The 27,836-nt window shown below is 40.3% G+C and overlaps 2 protein-coding genes across 3 annotated transcripts; one reads left to right on the top strand and one right to left on the bottom strand.

Annotated features, from left to right (window-relative positions):
- The first annotated feature begins 405 nt into the window (after positions 1–405).
- LOC6537614 (transmembrane and coiled-coil domains protein 2) lies at positions 406–21,916 on the top strand. 2 transcript variants are annotated; one of them, XM_015192951.3, is made up of 10 exons: positions 406–566; positions 17,414–17,596; positions 19,289–19,951; positions 20,073–20,137; positions 20,207–20,709; positions 20,789–20,909; positions 20,978–21,082; positions 21,160–21,273; positions 21,366–21,541; positions 21,611–21,916. In XM_015192951.3, exons 2-10 carry the CDS (start codon positions 17,452–17,454, stop codon positions 21,735–21,737), a joined length of 2,019 nt encoding a protein of 672 aa, XP_015048437.1. In that variant the 5' UTR covers positions 406–566; positions 17,414–17,451; the 3' UTR covers positions 21,738–21,916. The 2 variants fall into 2 exon arrangements, with proteins under 2 accessions (XP_015048437.1, XP_002098160.1); XM_002098124.4 differs by having other exon boundaries at positions 406–921.
- Positions 21,917–22,473: 557 nt separating this feature from the next.
- LOC6537613 (E3 ubiquitin-protein ligase RNF13) lies at positions 22,474–27,822 on the bottom strand. Its single transcript, XM_002098123.4, has 9 exons — positions 27,488–27,822; positions 25,476–25,753; positions 25,236–25,408; positions 25,079–25,173; positions 24,820–25,013; positions 24,567–24,759; positions 24,112–24,468; positions 23,901–24,048; positions 22,474–23,788 (listed from the first exon to the last, which is right to left on the bottom strand). The coding sequence occupies exons 2-9, from the start codon at positions 25,584–25,586 to the stop codon at positions 23,446–23,448; spliced, it is 1,614 nt and encodes a 537-aa protein (XP_002098159.1). The 5' UTR covers positions 25,587–25,753; positions 27,488–27,822; the 3' UTR covers positions 22,474–23,445.
- Between the last annotated feature and the right edge of the window lie 14 nt (positions 27,823–27,836).

Here is a 27,836-nt window from a genome sequence, read left to right as displayed (position 1 = left end):
CAAAGATTGTGCTTTATATATTCCACATTAGATGTTACTTCCCCTATTCTCAAGTTCTAAAGTATACAAAATTACTAATTGTGAAATTTATTCCAATTGTATAAACTTTTGTACCACAAATACATAAACGAGCTCAAGATTAAATGGAACTGTCAGTGCGGTTGATTTAAGTTATGGCTGTTGGTATGACTACTTAATTCCAATTCTATACACAGAATCTTAGGTAAATCAAAGCATTTAGTGCTAAAAATAAATGTTTAATTTGGCTTTTAATAAGAAATAAAAACATTCTGGCAGCACTGTTCCAAGTCAGCGTGACCGTTCGGTAGTGTGACCAGCTGCTTACCGTTTTGGTCTTCTCTGCTCTTCCTTTGGTTTTGTTTGTCAAAAAGGCGTCGACCACACTTACTTTGTGTTGATTTTTAGCGGCGGTTGGTCGTGTGGATACGTCGGAGCAAAGACGAAGACGAAGACGAAGGCGAAGAGCAGGCGAGCCGTCAACTCAAACAAAAAAAATAAAGTGCAGCAACTGGCAGTGGACAAGTTGAAAGGACAGCCAATTAAATGTAAGAAGCGACGTCCGCTGTTTAACAACAAGTATCGCTGATTGTCCAGCGAAATAACAGTACTTTTCGCGAGGTGCGCAGAGCGAAAGAAAAATCAAAGAGGAAAATCTAATACACAAAAAGTGAAGAGCCAAATTGTTGTTAACAGAGTGTGTGCGTTTGTGTGTTTGTGCTGAGTGCGGTAGTGTTGTTTTGTTGGTGAGAGAGAAAATCGGAAAAAAGGGCGTCGCAGTTTGAAAATTGATGTGTGCATAAAAGTCAAGCGTTGCAGCAGCCAAGAAAGCGAAAAGAGAAAGAGTGGCAGAGAGGCAGAGAGAGAGAGAGCGGTTGCACCTCCATAACTGTTGTTGCAAAGGTGAGTGCGTGCTGAATATTGTTTTGGGTTCAAAATTGTTTATTTAAGTGTACTCTCAACCAGCCCAACACTCACAACCACACGGCCGCACGTACCTGTGGCCCGCGAACGTGTGTGTGCGTGTGTGTTTGTGTTGGCCAGCCTGCTTATATTTTATGCGGAAAAAAAAAACACTGATCCAAACTTTTTCGGGCCTCAAGAAACTCATTAATCTCTGTTGTGAAGCGAGATGGGTTTTATAAGATCTGGTCAGCAGATAAAAGTGAATCTAACATATGTATGTAAGAAGCTTTAGTAATCTTGGTAATCAACATTTTTTAAAGCCAGCACCTACCTTCCCACTGACATAAGCATAACACAATTAATGTTAATAGCGACTTCAATTCAGTAAATATTAGCAGGGAACGCTTCTTGTGGCTTGGCAACAATCACACTTCCCTTCCTCCAATGGGCCCATAGTTGATTAATTCACTAAGCTGCACATTTGTGTGAGACCGTCTTGAGAAAATTTGCTTTCTATAGGCTCATCTTCCTGTTTGTTGTCATCGTAGTTTGTTGCATTTGTTGTTGCTCGGAGACAGGCACGGTTGAATCCACAACAACACGTTTTTGTCAGCAATTGAATTAAATTCAGCAGGCATGATAAATGTAAGCGGACGGAAAATTAAAAGAATCGGCATTTATAGCGAGGCTATCTCTGCACTGAGCGAAAAGTATAGTTGCTGGTGGAACTCAATAAAGTTGACAGTACTTAGTTTAATTTTATTTAAATTTTATATCAATAAAGCTCGAATATCATACTTAACATCCAAAGTGTAACAGAAAATAATGTTGAAGGTAATAATAATACTGATAATTAAATACAATTTTATGTATTTACGGGTGAAACGCTTGTTAAAGTGCTAAATAATGTGACAACATGTAAACTCTACTTTTGCTTAGTGTAGCTTTCTTGGTCGCTTGTCTCGTTTGCCTGTCAGCTATTTTTGGCGCAGTGTTTATATTATTTATTTAATTTAGTGTGCAGATCAACCTCCTACCCCTGCTCCCTCGACTTATGTATCTCTCTTTTGGCCTCTGACAACTGATGATTGTATTTATGATTCTGTGGGCCCGCATCGCTCGCATATGCATAATAAGTTTTTTTTTATAAAAAGAATTTATAAAATTCGTTAGCCCAAATGCTTAAACTTTCATGTTTGCTTAATTTGATTTTCAAAATCCACCAAGAGCATGGAAAACCATTTGCTTTTGCTCAGTTTGTTGCCAACGGCGCCAAAACACTTGAACACACGACGATCTGGATATATGTACATACATAGATATATGTTAAGTTTCCGAAAGCCCACAAGAGTGCGAGAGTTATTGTTATTGCCTTTGATGACGTCAAAGAACAGGTGGGCGGGCGGTGGGTGAAGTGGAAAATGCTGGATCATGAGAGCGCAGATTAGGGCATTGTACTTACTGTCTAGCCAGTGGGATTTAAAATGGCCAATTTGCATGTGCCAAAAGACCCAAAATCACAGTCTTTAATGTTACTTGAAGTAAACGGAATTTCTTGATTAGTTTCATATTAAAGGAAATAATTTACACCAATAGTTAAGTGATTAATTTCCACCATGATCTTTCGCATTTCGTAATTACCACGTTTTATGCTGATCACTCTTTGACTGATCAATTTGGCTTAAGCCGTTTGTCATCCGCATTAATTGGCTTTCTCTTTTCCCGCTTCCCCTTCAAGATCGAAAAGAGTATTCAACAAACCTGGCGATAAATTACTTTCGGACTTTCGTCCCAGTTTTGAAACTTCCCAAAACCATTAATATACAAATTTCGTGCATTATGCAATATAATCGAAGCATAAAAAGAGCACGAAAGCACGTCAATTATTTGCACATTTAATTAAGTTTGTTTGATGGGCGAAGGCAGAGTGATGTAGTTTTTTCTTTTATTTTGTTCTTGAACCTCGACGTTGTTGCTTTTGCACTGTTCTGTTTATTCTCTGCTGTTTTTGTTTTTTTGCTGTTTTGGCTTTTTTGCTTTTTTTCTATTTTGGGCGTGTGCCCAAAAGAGAGACGCAAAGAGAGAGAGAGAGAGAGATGGCCATGTGCGAGCCGGCTCTTTGAATGGGTTTTGTCCTGGCAACAAGCGACGCTCCCAGCAGAAATGTTTTACTAGACTTTCGCCCCCCCGCTGGTCAATAATTAAGAAATCACCCCAGAGATAACCTAAAACAATCGCATTTCCGCCTGCGAAGACAAATAATCGTGATCGGCTTATTGTACATATGTGGGTTTTTGAAAAATACATATGTACATACATGGCACTTTTACTACCTCAAGTCTGAGCACCCATCCAATCTTGATTAGATTCGTCTGCGAACTCTTTCCCACTCTCCTAACTAATCGCGCCGATTGGGTTTATTAATCCTAATCGACTTATAAAGGAATGTTAAATTTGTTCCCTACTTAGCACAGGCTGTTGAAACGTTGGGTTCTCAGAGGAACTCTGAGCCAAATTTCAGTAACCAAGGTGAGCTTCGGATTATGGGACTTGTCCAGTTGCTGATGACGTCAGCTTGCTAATTTAGATTAAACACTTATGTCCATACCTTTGCCTAAACGTCAGTTGTGTTGGTTGCTCATCAAGTTCATCAAGGTAGCAATTCTTCTCGGAAAAGTTTCGTTATAAAGCCATACATATTTGAAGCTCTAGATATCGCTAAATTCTAGGGAAAGTGTTTTTGTAAAGGAGAATATCTGATTCTCAGTGACTCATCATCCACTACGAATATACTCGATCAGATGACCAAACATGACAATGACCTTATAAGTTCAACTAAACTATAGCTTTTGTACGTTAGTTATTTTTGCCGTTGCCGCTCTGGTGGCCCCACACATGTTTCAACCACTTCCGTTGTGAAAATTTACACATAAATTGATAAATTGTTTTGCACAAACAAAAAGAGAGAGCGACAATAGAAATGTGCATTTTCACTTTCACCTCTTGAGTTTCGACTTGCTGCACTCGATGGAAAATGGAAAGGGTTCAGGATTTGACAATCAATAATTTAATGTTTGTTGACGAGGCGACAAAAATGTACAGGAAACTGACTGCCGCACCCAAGCCAATGATGAAGAGCGTTTAAAATGTATAAATAAATAAGTATAAATAAATAAATATAAATAAATAAATATAAATAAATAAATATACATTTTTAGTATTTCAATTAGAAGTAAGCAAATACGGTATAGTTCGGCAATGATAAAGCGATTATGAATGTTTAAAAGTACCATTGTTTTTAAATACAACAGGAGAGAACGCTATATAGAGTTCTCCGACTATCTGATACCTATTACTCAGCTAGTGGAAGTGCCAAAGAAAAAATTTCAACACTGATAGTTTTTAGCTGTTTGTGGGCGTGTCAAAAAGACCGAATTGAACGGGTATTAAAAAAAAATTGTTCTCCCTTTTTGTTTGTAGTGTACAGATTCGGTTAAGAACAACTTAAATTCAATAACCGAAAGATATTTGGTGTCAGCGGCAGGCATCCATGAATCATTCCGCTTTGGGGCTTGAAATATAGGTGGGGATTAAAGCCCCACCCACCTCATGCTGTTATGCTTTATTATGGATCCTTCAAAAATCCGTTTTCTTTGTGTGTTTTCGTTCTGGATTTTGGTTTTGGTTTTGGTTTATGTACCATACAGCACACGACAAAAACAATGACCAAAAATGATTTTGCATGTGTGTATGCCAAGTTAGCAGCGTGCTTTGTGTTTTCCTTTCCGGTATTTTCGGTTTTCATGAGTTTGATATTTCATGCACGCCACTCGCAGCGTCTCATTTGTTTATACCATTTATTTATTTGCTTTTTATTTTCATATTTGCATTTCAGTCATGCGAGCTTTTGCTGACGACGCTTGGTCGTCGGTCAATTCATTGAACATTCAGTGTAAAAATGTTAAGCAAGTTGATCTTTGTCCGCATATTCGATGAGTAATATCAACAACAGCTGAACGTATCAATCTGAGATGTGACTAAATTTTATATAATGCGAAGAAGCTGAAGACACGTGTAAAATTGTCTGCGGGACACGTTAAATCATATTTAGGTTTATTAATAAAGGAGACAAATTCTTTTAGAAGAATCAGACGAATCATTAATTTAACCAAATAGTTTAGAAATCGGTCGCAAGTATTTTTCCCGGAATAATCTATGCTTTAATATCTACCTAACTATTACTACTATTCACTTTTTTTTCTGTCGCGAAAGTGTCGGATTTCGGATATTCTTTTAATTTCCAAGAAGTAGCATTGAGTCACCAACTGCACTGCTTGGAGTCGAGCTCCAAGCTCCACCCGGCTCAAAGTTCAGCTCGGAGTGTTTGTTAGCAAATGCCATGACACCATAAAATTGATGTCCGAACCCGACTCAACTTCGTTGGGCCTCCTCTTTCATTTGGAGCCTAAGTTTGCCGTGGAAAGGGTTATTGACCCGCAGCAAAAGTCAATTAAGTGCTTTGCCAAAATTGAACGATGAAACAATTGGCTTTGGGGCGTGGTCGATCGTACTTGAGCAATTAGTTTATGCACAAACGATATTTTCAATTTATTTAAGCTATGTAATTATTGTGTAATGAGCACAACAAATTTGTTTGAATGACTTTGAATAGGTGACATTAATGGATACTAAATGCGCTGTTAGACTTATTAAATTTTGAAATATAATAAATAGCAACTTATTTTTAAAAATTAGGCCAAATATATTGGAATATCGCTGTTATTCTATTTTGACACAATTAAGACTTCATTTGATTGATGATTTTGGCTGCAACTTTTAAATCCATTTCAAGAACATTTCCATTATCTAACATAACAACCTTCACCTGTAGCCGGGGTCAAGGTTTTGGTCTTTCGATGGTCCATCGGTTTCAATACACATAGTGTAGGAAAAAGATAAAAAAGCGAACACCCACAGCTGCTTGTTTTGGTGTGGAAGCAAGCCATAAAATAGTTTCAAATGTGCCATGAGTAATGGTCAACAGATCTTCTCGTTCACGTAGAAGTATCTGCCAAGTTGCCGCAGCATCATGTTGGCCCCACATGCTGGACTCGTGCTGCGAGTATCTCAAAGAAAGTGGCACAAACCAATTGCGTTAATGGGAAACCGCAGCGGAAGAGATGGTCCCGCAGAGAAAATGGAGAACCAGCACCGCAGACTGTAGCATAAAGCATTGAATAAATGTCATAAAGGTAATTGCCTGGCTGACTACTCTGTTGTTAACTGGAAAACCTCCAGAACCACAAAAACCAATCCACAAGTACTCACCACTGAGTTCACAACATTTTTAATGGATATTCGCACTGCTGGTAACATTTTAGAACACTACTTTCTAGTGACGAAGCAGAACAAAATTATGGCCAGCGATTGCACAGCAATAAAGATTATGTGCTGAACTGATAATTAGGTAGTATTTACGATCCAATGTCCATAAAATGTAGCAAAAAAGTATGGTGGCTCGGAAACATGAAAAATGATGTAAACAAAGCCATTTAAGAGTTGAATAATACGAGAACCCAATAAAGAATAGCAACCAGAAAAGAAAACTATTTCCTATTGTTGTGACACATTTTAGAAAAATGCAGAGGTGAGGTGAAAAATCAGAGTCATATAGATAAAGTTAAATACAGGATGCATGTTGTTCAACAAAATGACGTATTCTGGTAGACGTTTTATATCCGATTCCGCCTTTTGCATACTGAAATACTGTTATCAGATTTCCTTCATTTGTTGTCCTCTGATTAATAAGGCTCTGATTAATAAGGCTACGATGAGTAAAATGTTATATTTACACACTCGATGTGACATCAATGGGATGCGGGTTTAGCCGACACCTGCGAGCTGATTAGTGTCAGGTGTGTGGACTCCTTGTGGACATAAGATAAGGCCGAAGCACGAATAAATTGATAGGCAATCTTTCCGCAAAAATAAAATAAAAATATGAAAACTTTTAGTTAGCAAAAGAAAATCACGTGAGTCAAAATAACAACAAATTGGGTTTGTCGCAAGTATATTTTCGAAAGCGTTATTTTTTTAACAAAAGCATTTAACTGTGGTCCAAGATAAAGGATAGTAACTAACAAAAAAAATTGCTACTCCTATTTACTCACACATCAGATCCTTTATACCTCAAATGCCTCATATTTCTCAAATGACTTCATTTGCTGCATTCGAATTTGTCACCTAAAATGACTTCATTTGGTGCATTCGAATGTGTCACATTAAGTTGGAAAGGAAATTTACGGAATAACTTTTGCTTACCTGGGAACCACTATGAGTTTCCCCGGAAATTGCTCATTCGTTGTCATTCTGTAACTATTTTCATTTCAAGAAGCAGTTAGTAGTAGAAAACTGTTGTTGGTAGGCTATAAATTAGGTTTTTTCTTTATGTTTCACAGCAATGATTTACAGAAAGATTTATGTTTGGAGATACACTCGTAATGCTGCTGTGGTTTACTTCTACTTCTAGGTAAAGAAAGTCGATGGATATTTCTTCTTTATCTAAATCGTTATCTAATAGTCATTGATTCCACTTGCACCCGTGCTACCCAGTAATTATGGCAGATAGTGAAATAGGTTTACCCTCTCGCTTTTTCCACTTACACAACACACTTTGGTTGATTGATTGATAAATACGGTTTGCAATTAAAATACCATTGCAATGGCTGATATCTTTCGGTGGCAGTTTGAAAATAGATACACTGGGTATCCAATGCAGCGATAATAAGCTTATTGAAAATAGCACAAGCGTTTCTTTCTCTTCCCGGCTGTTTTTTTGTGGTTGTGGTTGTCGATTATGACGGTTTCCCGGTGTGCTTATCTATAACAAAAAAACAAAGCAAACTTGTGGCGCAACTCTTTTGTTATTGGTACCCTTTCTTAGGGTGCTTTCAATATACGATACGATATGTACATGATCAACTGTCATGGGATTTGAGGAGAGAAAGCTGTTTTGTTTTCCTTGCTTTCTTATATGATTTAATAAATCATGTCGATTCTTTTTGTGCAACAGTAATGCATTTTTGTTGTAGACTTAAGATGTTGCAACAAAGTTGGCTTATAGTTATTGCATTTCTACTATAGCTCATATTAATACCCATTGCTTAGTTTCTATCGATATTTTAAAAGACTCTAGCTAAATAGCGGGTATCTGATAGTCGAAGAACTGGACTACAGCGTTTTTCCTTGTTTTATGTACATTTAGCATGAATCACGACTCGCACTTGACACCTGCCACCCACCTTCCCCCTGTCGCCGCCATTTCCACCACCCCATTTTGTATCTGGCAACGAATGAGAACAAAGTCGTCAGCCCCGTAAGTAAAAAGTAAAAAATAAACAAACAGCAAACAGGCTACAACGTACCTTTGGCTTGTCTCGAACAGCAGTTTAAACACCTGCAAAAATAAAACAATAAAACGGATCGCAAAATGCTGAAACAACGACGGCGGCAAAGTAACATCTAGAAAATACATTGACAACATCGCTTGTTGTCTTGTTAAATTGTTGAGGTAATGGGCCAGCAGTCAAATGTTGACTCACAATTGTTTATGTTTTTTCTTTTTTTTTTTTGCCTCTTTTCTTGACTTTTGCGGGTTTTGTTGAGCAAACTTTTCAATTCTTTACTCAACGTTCAATTGCTGCTGACGTACATACATATATAAATAAATATGTATATATACATATATGTAGATATGTATACTAATGCTTTAAAACCCTGACCTGCACAACATTTATGATACTGTCGGCTTCAGTTTTCGCAACTCTTGTATAATCGAGCCGAAAAGAAAAAGAGTTTGACATTCCGGCAAAGTTGCGATTTACTCTGCAAAAGCAAAGTTAAAGTTAATGAAAATTTAGACCAACGGTTTATATATAAAACAAAGTTGAAAAGCAATTGAAGACCCAAAGATATCGAGTAGCAGTTTTTGGCGTTAAAAAAAGGCTTATCTTTTTTAAAAATCAGAAAAATGTGCAAGGCTCTGTTGTAAGCCTTGAGTAGTGGAATACCTCAATGATTTTATCATCTCGACAATTAGTGAAGTGCAATTGGAATAAACTGTGTGAATTATTCCAGACAGTCAAGTTCAGTATTCTTTATGTGCCAGAAATGAGGACCAAAGTCTGTAAACGGCATCGAAATGCTGCCTAATGATAGAATCACTTACTTTTCACAGGGTGATGTGGATGGAATGGATGGAATGCGAATGCAAATGAGACCTGAGTTCTGTAATTACATGCTCCCTGACTTATAATATAAAGCGGTTCTTTCTATTTATAATCCAATCGCGGTGACCTTCACAAAAGATAACCAGATGCGCTGCCGAGTCGGAATCCCTAGATGTTGCATGTGCAACGTTATGGTATTCAGTAGCGGGTCATTAGCAAATGTCTTGGTATAATTCTAAGTATGTAAAAAATGCATGGTTAGATTGCTAATTATACAATTTGAACATTGTGTTATGGTATTCAGTAGCGGGTCATTAGCAAATGTCTTGGTATAATTCTAAGTATGTAAAAAATGCATGGTTAGATTGCTAATTATACAATTTGAACATTGTGTTATAAAGGGGCTTGTAAGGTTGCTTAGAACTTTAAGTCTTGGTTATCAAACATTGATTTCTTAGATTCTTTATCATTTGCTATATAAAACTTTCAAAATAGGAAGTGATATTTATAAAGAACCTGTTTAAAGATGATTTTCCTTCATTCCCAAAATGCGGAAAATGAATCGTTTTCCACTGATGGATCTCCCATCAGTTCATGTGCATTCCAAAACCCACTATTGATAACTGGCATTCTCTGCGAGGGTTGTACTAGCTTTCTTATCACTACAAATTGCGACTTGTTTCATATAGTCATCTGAGAAAATGAGGAACAGAAAGGGGGTAAGACGAGACATCACGACATCATGAGTTTGAAAGTCGGGAGTGCAGTGACCCTGAATCTTTTTCAATTTGCATCGCATTGCACTTGTGTGTCGCTCAGTAGACGTATTGATAAGCTTACTTTGAATGATTTGTTTCTACAATGGAGGCTGATAATTATATAGTATTGAATTACATTTTTGTATTAATAACTAGTCAGGTTAGTATTCAAAACATACTTTGAATTGTGTTAGTTATCATTTTGGGGTTTTGTCTACATTTCCAATTTTTCAAATGAATGGCGTTCATGTATGTAAAATGTATTTCAAGTATGGTTTACTAAACAACAATATATATCAATATATATAATGATATATCAGCTTAAAACTTGGAAGTTAGTAAATGCCAGTCGGAGCATAGGGCATTCTTAGTTCGCCGCGGACTTTCTTCGCTTCGCTTGGTATATTATATCAATGCGCTTATTGTTATTTTGACATTGTTTTGTTTCTCTGTTTAAACAGCGAGTCGCGGAATAACAAGCAAAGCACAAAAAGCAGAAAAAGGTTACAAAATACGTTGATTAAAATTCACAAACAAACTGAAAGAAAGGGGCACAAAGAAAATGATTATGCTCGATTCACACAGCGTCGTTCAAAACGTCGTAGCTAAAGGCACCGAACCCATCCTATACCATCCATCCCTCCCGACCTCCGCATACCCATTAGCTGTGGCGCAGTCAAGTGCAGATGAGCATTCGGGTTGAAAGCGCAACGGACTGAGTAGATCATCTTTATCTCTCTATTACTATCTTCTCATACTCTTGTATAGATTTTAAATGCATCTATAAGAAAGGTTTACGAATGATATACGAATCTATATGTTTTAAATATTATTATCTAGATTATTATCTAAATAGAATAACGTTTATATTCAGTTTAATCAATGCATATTACACTTTTTACTATTTACCATCTGTGTTGTTTAAAAATGGTTGGTTTAAAAATGCATTATAAGTGGTTTTCTTACCGTAATTTTTAAAAAATGTTTTCAGTTTTCATGTAGCTATAAAATAGATGAAGCAACTAACCAGCTCGAGCGTTTGCCATGTGAAGTGTTAGACTGGTAAAATGTCTGGATATGTGGGGATAAGCTTAAAGGGGTTTACCGAACGGAAAATTACCAGAAAAATGCAAAGCGCAGAAAGAAAAAAGAAAAAGCGAAACGTGAGTGAAAGGTGCTGCTGTTGGATTCTCAATTGGTTCAAGAAAAGTAACAATGGGGTAGGTCTTCAGTGGGCGTGAAAGTTATAACCATTAAAGCCGATTACGATCTGGAACGGCATCCATCCAACCATCCATGTAGACAAACAAGCTAGGTCTAACCGATTCACTTATAAATGAAATGGAATTTGGAATATTCCCTTGTGCTGTTTAAACACTGTGAATTATATACATACGTGTTAATGCAAGGAGAACCTCATTGGGTGTGCTGACGACAAGACAAACAAAAAGGCTGCTTATAATAAAGTAAACAATTTGTATCGGGGTGCACACAATGATAATGATGAGGCGTCTTCTGTCTTTATCAAAGGCCATCCCACAACAAACCAACATGATTGGCATGCCGCCTAGAGTTCCACTTGAGTTCTACACTTTTCATATAATCAATTCCTATTCTCTGATACAGTCGCTTGGTAGCTAGGGGCATTATCTCCAGCAAATTGTTACCGTATCTTTGGTTAAGAATAGATTGTATACATACATATCTGGATGCGAGCACTTGAAATGTGTCAGCGATGGCACTACTTTTGGCTATTCAAATTTTCAAGATGGTATCCATCTGCCAAGAAATGCCAGGAATGTATAGAATTTATTATTCAATGTGCTCCAGTTTTCTTCACACTTGTATATACATATGTCGCAGATTTACTTTTAATTTCAAATATAACGACCGTTTTCTGCTACTTTGTGTTCGCCTCTTTCGTTTTGCATGTTCTTAGAACACGCATTTTCTACTTCGCAACAGCGTGGCAAATAACTGTTTCTGCCGAACGTAGTCTGGTCGCGGGCGTGAGCGAGAGGGAGAGAGATATATTCCCGCTAAGAACGGGACGAGCAAGGAATAGACAAAATTGCCAGTATGTGTGTTGGTATTAATGTATGTGGAGTGAAGTAAGTCTCCAAAGTGTGTTGGTATTGCGCGTAGACTCGGGTTTTACGCATTATTGCAACATTTGTTCTTGACATTAAGTTTTTGATCGCCGAAGAAGTTAGACATGCCTCGCTCCCGAATTAAACGCGCGGCCAGAAAACGTTACGCTGACGCGGTGGAAAGCGATGCAGAACACGAAAGTGATTGCGATTCGACATCAGAAGTGGGATCGCCTACTCCTACTTCCAATAGTGAAAATAATTTACTGACAATTTTGGAGTCGCAAAATCACCATTTTTCTGAACTGTTTAAACAAGTGCAAAACTCACAAAGAGACCCAAAAAAACTCAAATGCTGTCGTATTGCCAAAGTTTAATCCCGAACGCTCAGGCTCAGACGCTCAATCCTGGTGCTCAACGGTGGATTATATATTTTCCGAAAATCAACTGGACGGCAGCGCTCTTGTGATGACCCTCAGCAAGTCGCTGGAAGGGAGCGCGTCCCATTGGCTATCTCAGACGTGCTTCCCTGGCATAACATGGACTCAGTTCCGAGAATTATTTTTGCAACATTTTGCGGGAACAGAGACATTAGCTGCAGCGGTTATGAATCTGCTACAAGGATGCCCTACGGAAGGAGAGTGCCTGTCATTATACGGAAGCCGAATGGTTACTTCGCTTATGGCCAGGTGGAAGTCGCTGAGTGTGAAACAAATTGCAGTCTCCGTTGCGCTGGCACATGCAGCTGGAATTGACAGGCGTTTGAGGCGTTTAGTTTTTACCACCAATATCGACACTCGGAACGAATTACAACAAGAACTTAAAGCTTATTCGTTTGATGCTAGACCGAGCCAGCATTCCAACAATACATCAGCGCCGCCAGGAAAACGAGCTAAGCTCTATTCTCACATCAAGTGTCATAATTGCGGAAAAACCGGCCACAAAAAGGCGGAGTGTCGCTCAAAACCAGTGGCAGTTTATACCCAGCAACCCGGCCAACAACGCCCTGGTTACATGGGAGGAAGAGATCGGTCTTCTGTGACCTGCTACAAGTGCGGAAAAGATGGACACGTTTCTACTGTGTGTCCTGATCGTCAGGAGCGTTCGTCATCTAACAAAACCCATATCGTAAAAGAAGTCAACATCTGTACTGTCCTTGAGCCCGTTGGAACTGTATCGCAATCTGGTGAGTCGTTCCAATTCTGCTTCGATTCCGGAGCTGAATGCTCACTCATCAAAGAAGCCGCCTCGCAGAGACTATCCGGAACTAGAATAAGCAGCGTAGTCATTTTAAAGGGTATTGGTAGTAATACTGTTTGTAGCACTTTAGAGATACTGGCAAATGTTATGATTAGTGAACGTTCATTTGAAATATTGTTTCATGTAGTGTTAAATGATTACATCAAGTATGACGCTCTGATTGGTCGAGATATTCTGAGCCAGGGAATCGGCGTGACAATTACATCAAAGGCCCTTACTATGTTTAACGAAAAATCTATATTACCCATTGAAGTTTCTGAATGCAATCCTGACTTGGCTAATGTTGACACCGACGTGCATGGATCTGATAGAGACCAATTGTTATCAATTTTGCAAGAGTATTCGGGTTCATTTATTAGTGGAATTCCACAAAGCCGTGTGTCTACAGGACAGCTAGAAATTCGCTTGATCGACCAAAATAAGACGGTTCAAAGACGCCCGTATAGGTTAAGTGTAGACGAAAAGGCAAAAGTTCGGCATCTAATTCAACAGCTGTTAGAATCAAACATTATAAGACCTAGTTATTCCCCCTTTGCGAGCCCTATGTTGCTTGTTCGAAAGAAAAATGGTACAGACCGCCTCTGTGTGGATTATAGGGAGCTTAATGCAAATACAGTCTCGGAGAAATACCCATTGCCGCTTATTTCAGATCAGATCGCTAGGCTGAGTGGTGCCAGGTTTTTCAGTTGTATAGACATGGCAAGCGGGTTTCACCAGATCCCAATTCACCCGAATTCAATTGAGCGGACGGCGTTCGTTACCCCAGAAGGCCAATTCGAATATTTAACTATGCCATTCGGACTCAAAAATGCCCCTGATGTGTTCCAAAGAGCCATTAATCGTGCCTTAGGTGATCTTACCCACTCATACGCAATTGTCTACATGGATGACGTAATGATAGTTGCACATACAAAGGAAGAGGCGCTTGATAGGCTACGAGTAGTATTGCAAACACTCACTCAAGCAGGATTTTCTTTTAATATTGAAAAATGCTCGTTTCTTAAGTCTTGTGTAGAGTATTTGGGTTTTGAAGTTAGAGAAGGTGAGATTCGACCAAACCCTAGAAAAATTCAAGCCCTTGTTAATCTGCCACTTCCGCGGTCCATCACTCAGTTGAGACAATTTATCGGACTCGCCTCGTATTTTCGCCAATTTGTACCAAAGTTTTCACAACTGCTCAAACCCCTTTACGCTTTAACTTCAAAGAGCAAACCATTTGTGTGGGAATTGGAGCATGAGCAAATCCGGCAACAAGTAATATCTATTTTAACTAATGAACCTGTCTCACTATATTTGACCCACAATTTGATATCGAGCTTCACACGGATGCTAGTGCCGATGGCTATGGCGCTATTTTGTTGCACCGAATTGAAAAGAAGCCTCGAGTTATCGAATATTTTAGCAAGATGACGTCATCAACAGAATCGCGTTACCATTCATACGAACTGGAGACTCTTGCCGTATACAACTCCATAAAACACTTCCGTCATTACTTGCATGGCCGTTATTTTGTTGTGTTCACCGACTGCAATTCGCTTAAGGCCTCTCGTACAAAGATAGAGTTAACTCCCAGGGTTCATAGGTGGTGGTCGTATATGCAATGTTTTGATTTTGATATAGAGTATAGACCTGGACAGCGTATGGCCCATGTTGACTTTCTGTCCCGGAATCCAGTTCCAGAAAGTGTTAGGAATTCAGCAGGTATAGTGGAAAAGCATATCAATCTGACAGAAATATCTGATGGTTGGTTGTTGGCCGAACAGCAAAGAGACGAAGAAACCGCTCTTATTGTGTCTAAATTACGTAATGATGAATTGCCCGGAGATTTGGCTAAAAGCTACGAACTACGGTCTGGGACTCTGTATAGGAAAATCCAAAGAAACGGAAAGTCTCGTTGTTTGCCTATAATCCCAAAGCCATTTAGGTGGTCTGCTGTCAACAATGTCCACGAGTCAATCATGCACCTTGGTTGGGAGAAAACTCTCGAGAAAATGTACGAGTTTTATTGGTTTGATAAAATGTCCAAATACGTTCGCAAATTTGTGGACAATTGCATTACTTGCAGGTTGTCAAAGCCCCCGTCTGGCAAAATACAAGCCGAACTGCATCCCATTCCTAAGATTGACATCCCATGGCATACAGTTCATGTCGATATTACCGGGAAACTTAGCGGCAAAAATGATCAGAAGGAATATATAATTGTGCTAATAGACGCATTTACCAAATTCGTCTTCTTATCCCATACCATAAAGCTAGATACTATAAGTTGCATTAAGGCAGTAAGGTCTTTAATATCGTTATTTGGTGTCCCTTCTCGATTGATCGCTGATCAAGGACGTAGTTTTGCTAGTTCAGGGTTTCGTGATTTCTGCTCTGCTCAGAAAATAGAGTTGCACTTAATCGCCACAGGTGCTAGTCGTGCCAATGGCCAAGTAGAACGAGTTATGAGTACTCTCAAATCCATGCTAACTGCGGTTGAAACTGGCCAGGGATCTTGGCAGGATTCTTTATGTGAAATTCAACTGGCTCTTAATAGCACGCCCAATAGAGTGACCAAAGTTAGCCCGTTAGAAATACTTATTGGCAAAGAAGCAAGGCCGTTTGGTCTAACACCTATCATAAATAATGAAAATACTGTCGATGTGGAAAAAGTTAGAGAAATAGCAAAACGTAACATGGAAAAAAATGCCAAAATTGATAAAGAAAGATTTGACAAGAATAAAGCTACTGTTGTGAGACACAAGGTTGGTGACCATGTCCTACTCAAAAATGAAGAGCGGCACCAGACCAAACTAGATCCTAAGTTTAGAGGCCCATTTTTGGTGTCCGAGGTACTACCAGGAGATAGATATAAGCTCAAAGCATTAAACAATAATAGAACTTATAAATATTCTCACGAATTTTTGCGAAGTATGCCTGAGAAGGGGATTACCACAGAATCAGAAGATGAAGGCGCAGAAAAAGACGCTGTGAATCAAGCCAGTGAGGGCTGTGATGAGGATCAAGCCAGTGAGGGCTGGGACCTTGAAATTGATTAAGATTTTGTAAACCTTTGGATCGATTCGGGAGACGACTTTCTCTTCAGATGGGTGCCCGAGTTAATGTGGTTCGCCATTTGATTGCAGATTAGTTCGAATCCCGGAAACGATTGTTGGTGCTGGTTATTTGGCTGGCTTATAGACTGCGTCAACCGTGTGCCATGTATGTTGGCCGGTTTGTCGAGTTGTAAGCTGTGCTCTAGGCTAATAAGAGTATAGACTGGCCGGTTTGATGAACCGTGCGCTAGTGGAAGAAAGTAATGTAATGAACTAAGAATGTAAACGCTCTCAGAGAAGCACTATGAATATGGTATGTTCTGAATAAAAGTTGGTGGTAATCCGGATCTCATGGCTTAAAATTAAATGATAAAACTAAGAAATGAAACTTGGAAGAAATGTGTTAAGTTGCTTAAAGAATAAACAGAAAATAATAATGATGTAAATGAATTGAGAAAAGAAAATGCGTTATGAATTATTAACCCACGAGGACGTGTGTGAGGTCAGGAAGGCCGTGTCGCAGATTTACTTTTAATTTCAAATATAACGACCGTTTTCTGCTACTTTGTGTTCGCCTCTTTCGTTTTGCATGTTCTTAGAACACGCATTTTCTACTTCGCAACAGCGTGGCAAATAACTGTTTCTGCCGAACGTAGTCTGGTCGCGGGCGTGAGCGAGAGGGAGAGAGATATATTCCCGCTAAGAACGGGACGAGCAAGGAATAGACAAAATTGCCAGTATGTGTGTTGGTATTAATGTATGTGGAGTGAAGTAAGTCTCCAAAGTGTGTTGGTATTGCGCGTAGACTCGGGTTTTACGCATTATTGCAACATTTGTTCTTGACATTAAGTTTTTGATCGCCGAAGAAGTTAGACATGCCTCGCTCCCGAATTAAACGCGCGGCCAGAAAACGTTACGCTGACGCGGTGGAAAGCGATGCAGAACACGAAAGTGATTGCGATTCGACACATACATGTATATATATATGAAATAATCCCATTATGCGGGATTATTATCAGCTGGCGGACAGTTGATTCACCTTTAGACTTTGCCACTAGAATACGAGTACGTACTGAAAATATTGTTATTCATTCGCAACTGTTGTTGTTTTCTTGCAGGCAGCGAAATCGTCGTCATTGAATGGCAGCCAGCAATAATGGACTCAACGCCTAATGCGGCGGCCCCTAATCCGAACCAGAATCGTGACTTCCTAACGCTGAAGCCACTGCGTCCATCCCGCGGTTCCAGCTCGAATCTGCGCGCCAGTCGCTCACCCTCTGCCAGCCGCAGCACCGAGCAAAGTAATTATCAATTACGATTATCAATCCTCCGGACTCCTCCTACTCCTCTTCCTCCTCCTAATCCTCCCAAGCCACTATCCCCTCCTCGTGCTCCTTCTGGTCCATTAGTCAATCGCATAATTGGAATGATTGGGGTCGTGCTAAAGCCGGAGCTTCCTGCATCTTATCAGCGGTGCTAATGCTAATCTGGGAGTCTGGATGAAGTGCTGGTTATTTGTTGTTACTTTATACTATAATTCCGCTATTAATTAGTTTTTACAGCTGTATATCTATAGCAGAAGTAGTGTAAAGAATGAAGAGTAGGGAGAATGGGGTTTTAAATCAAACATATAAATATTATATGATATTAAATTAAGTTAGTATACTTTCACAGTAAGAAGTTCACTCCGTATTTGAAATAAGTTCAAAGCATCTCCGAAGCAAATGTCTAGTTTGTTAGCTGAGCAGATTTTCATCTACCAAAGGTTTTCACCATGAATTTCCACCCCGGCTGTGGTCGAGCGATGACTCATCTTCCAGAATCCAAAAACCGAACCCATACACCCCCTATACGCCCATAATTCGCAATGTTTTCACGACTTTGGCAGCAACGAGCTTACGAACAGCGAATGTATAAATCAAAAGCAAAATGTATAGCAACCTTTTGAGTGCCTTGGTCATTATATTATCCATTTCATTGTGCCTAACATCTGTTATTTGTTTGATTGCACACTTTACATATTTTTGTTTATATCTTTTTATACTTTCCTTGTTTAGCTTTGTAACCGTTGAATGTTAGCCTGCCTAACTAGCTACACTTGCAAATCAAGCAACCCCAATCAGAATCATTGATAAATGTAGGTATACCAAATATTATAAGACTCTAGTTGTTTTGCAAGTAGTTCGCCACACACTCAATGCACTTTCGCCACCACACTCACACGCACTCATTCACATAATTGTTTTACTACTTATTTTGGTTCTATTCACAGCGAAACGCGCGTTTTAAACGCTACTAAACTGCCTGCCACTGCTTCTTCTTCTCCCTGATTCTTTTGTCTCTGTTCTTCTTTGTTGTCTGTCTCTTTCCGCGACACGGACAGTCTGAAAGAGAGCTGTCAATAATAAATGCAATAACTTTTAAACGCCTATTCATCATCCATTCATCAAACTAGATAAACCAATATTCAGCGCTTTTCAAGCCCATTGAAAAAATAATTCAAATTAAAGAAAACAAAGACTATTTTTACTTTACAAAAGCATACCAATTATAAAAAATCTATAAGTCATCTTTATCAGCAATTTTAAATCTTGTGATAAAATTCAAGTTTAATTAAATACCGCAAACGCATCATTCGAATAATCTATTAAAAACGTTTACAACATTTTAAATTAAAATAAATAAAATTTTGGAAACTGAGTAAAAATCTTGTGTACCATTTTAAAACTAAAACCAACTAAAAATAAATATATTTACAAAAGAAAATGATGTCTCATGAAAATGAATACGCATAAAACAAAAGAGCTCGACTTGAAGATAACTCATTACATCACCATTCCCCCATACAATGATCGTTAAGAATTAAACTTCTATGTACTGCTTCTCAAGCACCTCATGATCAACAGAATTAACAACAAAAAAAAGACAAGAAACGCAGATAAGACTCACAAAATAACCCAAGTCGTACCTTTCTATGCGCAACACTACTCTAGTGTCCCGGGAGCGAGCCAGCGAGGCAGCGGCAGCCACTCAGACAGCAGCAGCCACAGCGGGAGGAGCAACTGCCCACACAGCCGGCGGAACTGGGGGAGGAAGCGCAGCGGCAACGACAACGGCCGGAGCGACCACGTCCGGATCCGGAGCAGCCTCCGCGAACACGAACAGCAATTCCTCGGCCTCATCCAGCACAGTGGCAGCTGCACAGGCGGCTGTCTACAGCGGCGGCAACACGGTGACCGGTAGTTTGGGCAGCGCCGGGGTGGTGGCTCGTGGCTTCCGCAGCCACAGTCCTACCCATCGGCGGAGGAGTCGCGAGCGACAACGACGCACGCATGGCTCTGACCAGGGTGGTCTGCTGGCCTACAGCGGTCTCGTTGGCGTCAACGACATGTCGGATTTCTTGGGTCCACAACAGGGTGGTGGAGGAGGCGGCGGAGGCGGTGGAAGCGCCGGCACGGGCAGCGGTCTGGAGGATTCCCGGCTGTCCGGTAACGAGGACTACTACTCGTCCTTTGTCTCAGACGAGTTCGACAACAGCAAGAAAGTCCATCGCCGCTGCCACGAACGCAGCTCCAGCGTCCAGGCCATCGACCGTTTAAACACGAAGATCCAATGCACCAAGGAGTCCATCCGACAGGAGCAAACTGCCAGAGACGGTAAGTAGATAAATCAAATGAAAATATGTAAAGTTTATACAAGCAATTTAGTATAACCTTTCGCACATTTGAACTCTTATTAAACAGTATGAACTAAATTTGTAATAATTGTTTAATTTAGATAATGTCAACGAGTATCTGAAGTTGGCAGCCAGTGCAGACAAGCAGCAGCTGCAGCGCATCAAGGTATGTACACCCACTTATCTCACTTAACAGGAATTAAATAATGGCTATCAATGTGATACTATTCAACAGGCTGTCTTTGAGAAGAAGAACCAGAAAAGCGCACACAATATCTCGCAACTGCAGAAAAAGCTGGACAACTACACAAAGCGAGCCAAGGATTTGCAGAATCATCAATTCCACACGAAGAGCCAGCACCGTCAGCCGCGCGAGGTGCTGCGTGATGTCGGCCAGGGTCTTCGCAATGTGGGAGGCAACATCCGCGATGGGATCACCGGTTTCTCCGGGTCGGTGATGTCCAAGCCACGGGAGTTTGCGCACCTGATCAAGAACAAGTTTGGCAGCGCCGACAACATCAACCAGATGAGCGAAGCCGAGCTACAGGGCATGCAATCTACCAATACCGATGTTTTGGCCAGCGAGCGTTTGCAGCAAGTGCCTGGAGCCGGAACCTCGACGGGTTCGGGTGGCGGCGGCCAGAACAACAACACCGGAACGGGAAGCGGTACGGGAAAATTCAACAGTGACAATGGCAGCGAATGCAGCAGCGTAACTAGCGAAAGTATACCGGGAGGGTAAGTGCAGCTCAGGATTGGTTAATAGACAAAGATTGGAACGAACCTAACGAACGATGTTTATTAAATTTGCTAATAGGTCTGGTAAAAGCCAGTCGGGCGCCAGCCAGTATCACATAGTGCTGAAGACATTGCTAACTGAGCTGGCCGAGCGAAAGGCCGAGAACGAGAAGCTCAAGGAGCGAATCGAACGACTCGAGGTACGCGCTCTTTTGGGAAACCAGCGAAATCGCTGTGCTAATACGACTAATATTTCTGTTTTCGGTAGACGAGCCAAAAGGAATTCAACAATCTGACCGCCACACTCGAAAGTGAACGCTATCGTGCCGAGGGACTCGAGGAGCAAATCAATGACTTGACGGAATTACATCAGGTTCGTAGTTCACTTGGCTGACGCTTTGGCAGTTTGCCCGACATTCGTGCTTATGCTTTGCCGCCTTTGTTTGACAGAATGAAATTGAGAATCTGAAGCAAACGATTGCCGACATGGAGGAGAAAGTACAATACCAAAGCGATGAAAGACTACGTGACGTCAATGAAGTGCTCGAGAACTGTCAAACAAGGGTAAGTTTTGAACGCTTGGGGATTCCAGCCCCAACCCCCCAAACCCCAATCGCGCCAAATGCAAACCGAGTCTAAGTGAGCACTTTTTACAGATATCAAAAATGGAGCACATGTCGCAGCAACAATATGTCACCGTCGAGGGCATTGACAATTCGAATGCGCGGGCTTTGGTTGTGAAACTCATCAATGTGGTATTAACGATACTGCAAGTGGTGCTCCTGCTTGTGGCCACCGCTGCAGGCATCATAATGCCTTTTCTCAAAACGAGGTAACTACTTCTGACTACTACTATTTCACGATGAGCACTATTTATATATTTTTTTTTGCTGATTTCTAGGGTTCGCGTTCTCACAACATTTTTGTCTATTTGTTTCGTCATCTTTGTAATAAGACAATGGCCGGATGTTCAGGACATTGGGTCCGGGCTGGTGCGGCATCTCAAGCAATCGCTGGTGGTCAAGTAAACTACGTAAGCTTGGTGGCCACCTTCTCATCTACCGGGTAGTTAACACGTTCTTTAGTTATACTAAGTTCTAAAGTGCATATGTTGTATATAGCTTATCGATAACGATTATAACAATAATTTTTAACTGAAATTGTATCAATTATCACAACAAACACACCCGAGAAACTGTACAAAACATTCATACTCTTTTTCACACATATAATCATCACACAACACTCTTGCATCAAATCTAGCAAAATTGATTTAAACTATACGTATAATAACTTGAAAATGCTGACAAGTCTCCGTGCATTACTCAACTATATTTGAATATACATAATTTATGTATTACCGATATAAAATATTAACAATACTATAAAATAATTGAAAATATATAAAATGAAAGTTTGTATAAATTAAAATTTTGTTCATTGCGGGAAAGTTTTTTAAAAACCAGTATTGCCTCTTTTGGAATTGCACTTTATAATTATTGCACATAATTTACATGATGTAATTTTCCAAATATATAGGTAAGTATCTACTTTTTCATTCCATTGATCAATTCAAAATGTAACGTTCTCTCCTGTTTTATTTTTTTTAAATAAACTGATTACGTTTCCCGGGTTCCATAAAGTGCTTAGGAATGGGGCGAACACAAAATCTTAGTTTTGAATCAAATTAGGCTTTATTTACTACAATTTTTTTTGACATATACCACAGCCAAGAACTTTTATATTATTAAGAAAAACGATTGATTAGTTTATGTCCATTACGTTTATTTTGTTGATCGTAAATTAAATTTAGATTACACTGCCACAGCATTTTATATTTGCATCTATGCCCTAAATGTTTTTGTTATCATGTGAACAGCATTTTTTGTTGCGTATTTAATTATTTTTGAGATAAATTAAACACAAACAAGAGCTTAAGTTTCCTACTTTTAGTGGAGTGTGGCAACGATTTTGACTTGAAATATAATTTGATCATATTTGAAAACCTCTGCTCTCCAAAAAAAAAGATGGGTAGACATTTTATTACATCATTGGATTTAAGATTCATATGCTATATAGTAAACTTAAAATTAGTTAAATCGAGAATAATGTACAATATACAGGCCAGTGCCTCTTAATTATTTGATTGAATTATTTTCATTGCAATGGTTTTGAAAAGCAGTTCTCAAAATAATCGAAATAAAAGAACCATCTTAACTAAAACGTGAATCGGCTTAATAGGTGTGCAGAGTGTTGCTTGAATATATTTTGGTTTTTGAATCAATAATTAATGCGAATCAGGTAAACAATTTAATCTTAGATGTGGTTACGTTGTATTTATCTTTTCCATCTATTGTTTAGATTTTTGGTTGGGAGTTTGTAGGCGAGGCGGTATTTTGTATGCCAATTGGGTTAATTGTAAAATGTATATAAAATAAATCACAATTTGTATACGCGTATAAATGACGTGTGTGTGTGTTTCGTGTCTGAGTGGGTTTTTGTGGGTGGGTGCCCAGGAAGGAGGACAGCGCACAGTCCAACACAAGGTTCGGCTACATATTTATTAATATTAATAATAAACATTTGTTAATTGTTTAAAACAAAGAAGCTGGCAGCCACAGCACTGATCGCGAACACAAATGAACAACTCCGAACCGGGCTGGGCTCATGGTTCGGGGATCGACGACCGACCACCTACAACATACAGGCTAAGGACTTGCAGCGAACTAACTCGCCTCATATGAGAAACTGGCGATCGGATGCGCTATGCGGCAGGGCGGCCACGCCTATGCCGCCTTGCGTGGGCGTTTGCAGGAACGCCGAATCGTCGACTGCTGCTGAGTCATTTGCAGGCGTGCTGATTGCTATCGGTTCGTAGATCGACCGATGCGGTGGCATATCGTCTTCGTCCTTGAAGGATCCGCTTAAATTCGGATTGAGGATGTTGTTCGATGCGGGCGAGGCTACAGCAATTGTCCCCGTCACCGGCAGACCCATGGCACTGGTACCGGACTCAACGCGCTCCAGATAGGGTGGCGCCGCCACACTAATAACAGCCGGCTGCCGGCGAAACAACGAGCTAGGGAAAGCAATAAACAATATAGTTAATGTAAAATCTATGCATACTTAGAAAATAATTATTAGTATACTTGGTAGTGTATTCATTATTCATCTACCAGTGCATTTCTTACCCAAAATTTATTCTCGACCAGACCGAGTGACGTCTCTCAGTAAACTGTTCGGCTAGGTGGGCCGGTAGATTCGGAGCACGATCAAAGGGATTAATGCGTTCGTGTGCTCCAGAAGATGTGGCCGGATGCACAGTAGAGTCCAGCAGAGCTGTACAAGCAATTTAATTAGTTATTTAAGCCAACAAATAATGGATTCCGGCAGCAGACGTACCGTTCTCATCGTCAGAGCTCTGGGACTCCTCGAACGGATTTCGGCCAGCGTCTCCACGGCGGAAGGTTCCATGTCGCGTGGTTCCGGCGACACCTGCCGCCGCAACACTCGAGCTGCTCCCAGCAGCCGTTCCAGCAGCCGAAGTAGCAGAGCTCACATGGCCCATCTGTCTGCCATTGGACTGCTGTTGCTGCAGCAGCGGCGTTGTGTCGTCATCCGTATCCGTGACGTTATCCAAAGAAGGCTGTCGACTCCGACTTGCACGCGCTTCGCCCTTCGTAAAAACCTTGCGCTTACAAATCGGACAGACGCGACGGTTTTCGGTAAGCCAGGGATCAATGCAGTGCGTGTGATAGGCTGCAATTAAAATCGAATTCATTTGCATTAGGCAATTTATCTGTTAATGTGATATTAAAAAAAAAAAAATATTCAAAAATTATTTAACTAAAGCTTACGATGTGAGCAGGGCAGCACGCGCAGCTTATCGTCCTCGATGAAGTCTTCCAGACAGATCACACAAGTGTCGTACTTGTTTGCATTGTTCTTGGTATATCGGAGCACTGGCAACTTCTTTAGCATGCTCTTTGGCAGTCGATGGCGACGCAAGCGGCGCTGCTCGCGGATGCACTTGTAGATCATATAGATAACCTGACGGGGAAGGAAATGCAGTTAGTATAGAAAACAGCGTTAAAACTTTAGATCTCTTACCATAATGATGAAGCACATACCAATCAGAATGGAGAACGGCAATATTAGCTGGGTATTGATGTTGAAGGGCAGCTCATCGTTAATGATAAGCACCACATCGGGAGTAAAGTAGGTGGCCAGTGCTTTACCGGTCGTGTGGCCTACAAAAACCGAGGGTATTCTTATATTCGTTATGTTGTCGGCGGACATTTGCTCTGTAATTGAACATGGTTTTACATAAATCATTTATAGACTTTACTAGCAATGTATAAATACTAACCTAAGTCATCGCCTTCATTATTGTAAACAATCACAGCAGAATAACTCGCATTCTGGGCCACTCGTACCTTCCGCTCGAAGGTGCATTCGCCTCCGCTGCAAGAAATTTCAGTTATGCCGTATAAAATCGTTAATATTTTGCTTAACATTTTGCTTACCGTGATACAAGTGCCACAAATTTGGCTGAGGGTGGGTAATTCAGGTGCGGTGGTCTGTCCAAGCTATCACAACCGTAATAAGGGCGCCTGGCGGGAACCACATACACTTTGAGACCATTTGAAGGCAGATGGGGGCCGAATTGTGCTGGCAAATCATTGAACTCCTCAATCAACTGCTGGTAAAAAACAGTAATTAATATTTGTAATAATATTCCAGAAGTAACAGAAAATTAAACTTGCCTGGCTGGTTGGTTTTCGGTAAACCAGCACGTGGCCATTGACCAAGGCCGCCTCATAACAGACTAGGCACAGTCCCAGCAGGGTGAGTATGTGGCCACTTCCCTTGGACATTCTGTCGCGCAGCACACAAGTTCTGGAGACGATCAGGCCTTCGTCTATACTGTTATTGCTCTAATCCGCTATGTCCAGTGCTGCAGCGATTTGTTTTCACCATCCGCACCATTCGCATGTCTCATCTGTATTTCACCGCCAGCGATTCTGTGCGCTTGGATTTCGGGCTTAAACAAAAAAGGAGGTTATTTTAACATATTGTTAATGATTATTTGGATGTTGCAACACTATATTTTCCTGAACCCTTCACTTTAAGGGAAAACAAGCTAGAGGTATTCCTCCCCGCCTACGAGGCAATGGCAAACAAAGAGCTTTGCTGATAAGATAAACGGCTTGTGATGATTATTTTTTATTTTACGACCAACTGGAGGTATTGTTGTTTTGCTTACTCACAACAAAATTGAAGTTTCTTCAGTCATGCTGCACTTACAGCTGGCTTGTTTGTTGATACAGTCGGACAGAGGCTCTTCAAATAGAACAGAAAAATCAACGAATTTCACTCCTTGGCTGCTATTGTACTCAATTTGCAATCAATTGATTTTAGCGCGAGGCAGTAGTCACCGAGATCTTGGGGGCAGCTGCAGAAATCGGAACAAATAGGTCTGCGTTCCGGCCTTCCTTTTCCAAATCAAATGAGTCACGAACACCGTTCCATGCCAAAACCAGAGACGAGAACGTCGACGCATTGGAGCCACAGATGTGGCAGAAAAAAGTGGAAAGTTTTTATTTCGAAGAATTACAAATTCTGCTAATCTGTTGGGCTCACACAGCCGGGAAGAGGTGTGCAAATATGTCACAAAATGTGTATTAAAGTTACGATTTGACAAAGAAAACGTCACCAGGCATTAGCACATCGATAGACAAACGAAGCAGGCGACTTCAGTGAGAACGTGACTTTGTTTTTATTGAATGGTTAAACAATAAATGGGAGGCCGCCATTCGTTGTTCCAATTAAAAATGTAATCTTGGGAGGCGCGTGCATTTACAAGAATTTCGCCCTACGGATTGCCTAATACTTGGCTGTGATGTATGAGTAGCTGATACTACTTTTTTGTCCATTTCATGTAATTAAAAATGTTAGGTAAATGCAATGTAATGACTACAAAATTATTTATAGCTGACACGCTTAATTTGAATTGGCAAGAGCCATTAGTAAATTTATTTATTTTCAAGATCCCTATATTAATAGGGTGAGTTACTATCACTATTTTATTTCATAATTTTTTTGCAAATTACTGATAGCTTTTAATGGGAATTCAGAAATTAACAATTTTGCGATCTTTAACAAATACAATTTCATGTCGCAGTCTGCAAAAATTGTATATTGTTTGCGGTTACAAAGAATCTTGAATAAATATGTGTGGTATGCATTGCCTGAATTGTTTTAAACAATCTGGACATACAGATTGAATGTTTAGCGACGAGGAATGAAATTCACGTTAATTCGCTTTGTTTCGAAGGCCGATATCAATTTACACATTACACAGCGCACGCAGCACCCACCCACAAACACACACACACACACGCGCACACGCACACCTTGAACTTTACAAGGCACAAGTGTGGTTTCAAGGATTTCCTTTTGGGGGAGGGCATGCACACATACACACACGCATACATACATAGGCAGAGGTATTTCCTGAATGATGTACAATGATGGGGGTTACAGGTGAAAAGCGCAGAGGGATAAGCGATAATGCGCTCAATTGAAGGCAGTAGCCACAAGTTAATGCACTTCAATTTCGTATTTTCGCTTTTGTTGTGCTTTTTTTTTTCAGGCGCATCTGTGTGCGTGCATGATAGTGTGCTTGTGTGCGTTCAATTAGCACAACAACAAAGCAGTGGAACGATTTTCTTCTGCTTTTCCAACCTTCATTCACGTACACCCACTGGTCACTCACTTTATTGGTGCTTCTGGAGCTTTTGGCCGACCGATTGGTGCGATTTCTGGCCAGTTCCTGTATCCCAATCGTATTTTTTCAGCACTCGCTCGCCTCCTCACTCGTCGCCATCGCACTGGTATTGCGTTGTACTTTGTTTTGCTCCCTTTTGGCGCTTGGGCGACCTCGGGTTCCTTTAAATTGTGTTCGAGTTGCGACAGGGACAGCGCAGTGGCTGCCAAAAGTGCATGACAGAACGCGATAAGAACGCTTTGGGTTTGGTTCACTTTTCTAATTATCGGATATTAGAATTTACATCCCATCCGCACACACAAACAGGGCTAGAGCTGGAACTGAATCGATATATCGC

The sequence above is a fragment of the Drosophila yakuba genome, chromosome 3R (genome assembly GCF_016746365.2).
Source record: "Drosophila yakuba strain Tai18E2 chromosome 3R, Prin_Dyak_Tai18E2_2.1, whole genome shotgun sequence".
Lineage (NCBI taxonomy): Eukaryota > Metazoa > Arthropoda > Insecta > Diptera > Drosophilidae > Drosophila > Drosophila yakuba.
Note: the sequence above shows the minus strand (reverse complement) of the source record. Positions and strands in the feature narration are given on the sequence as shown.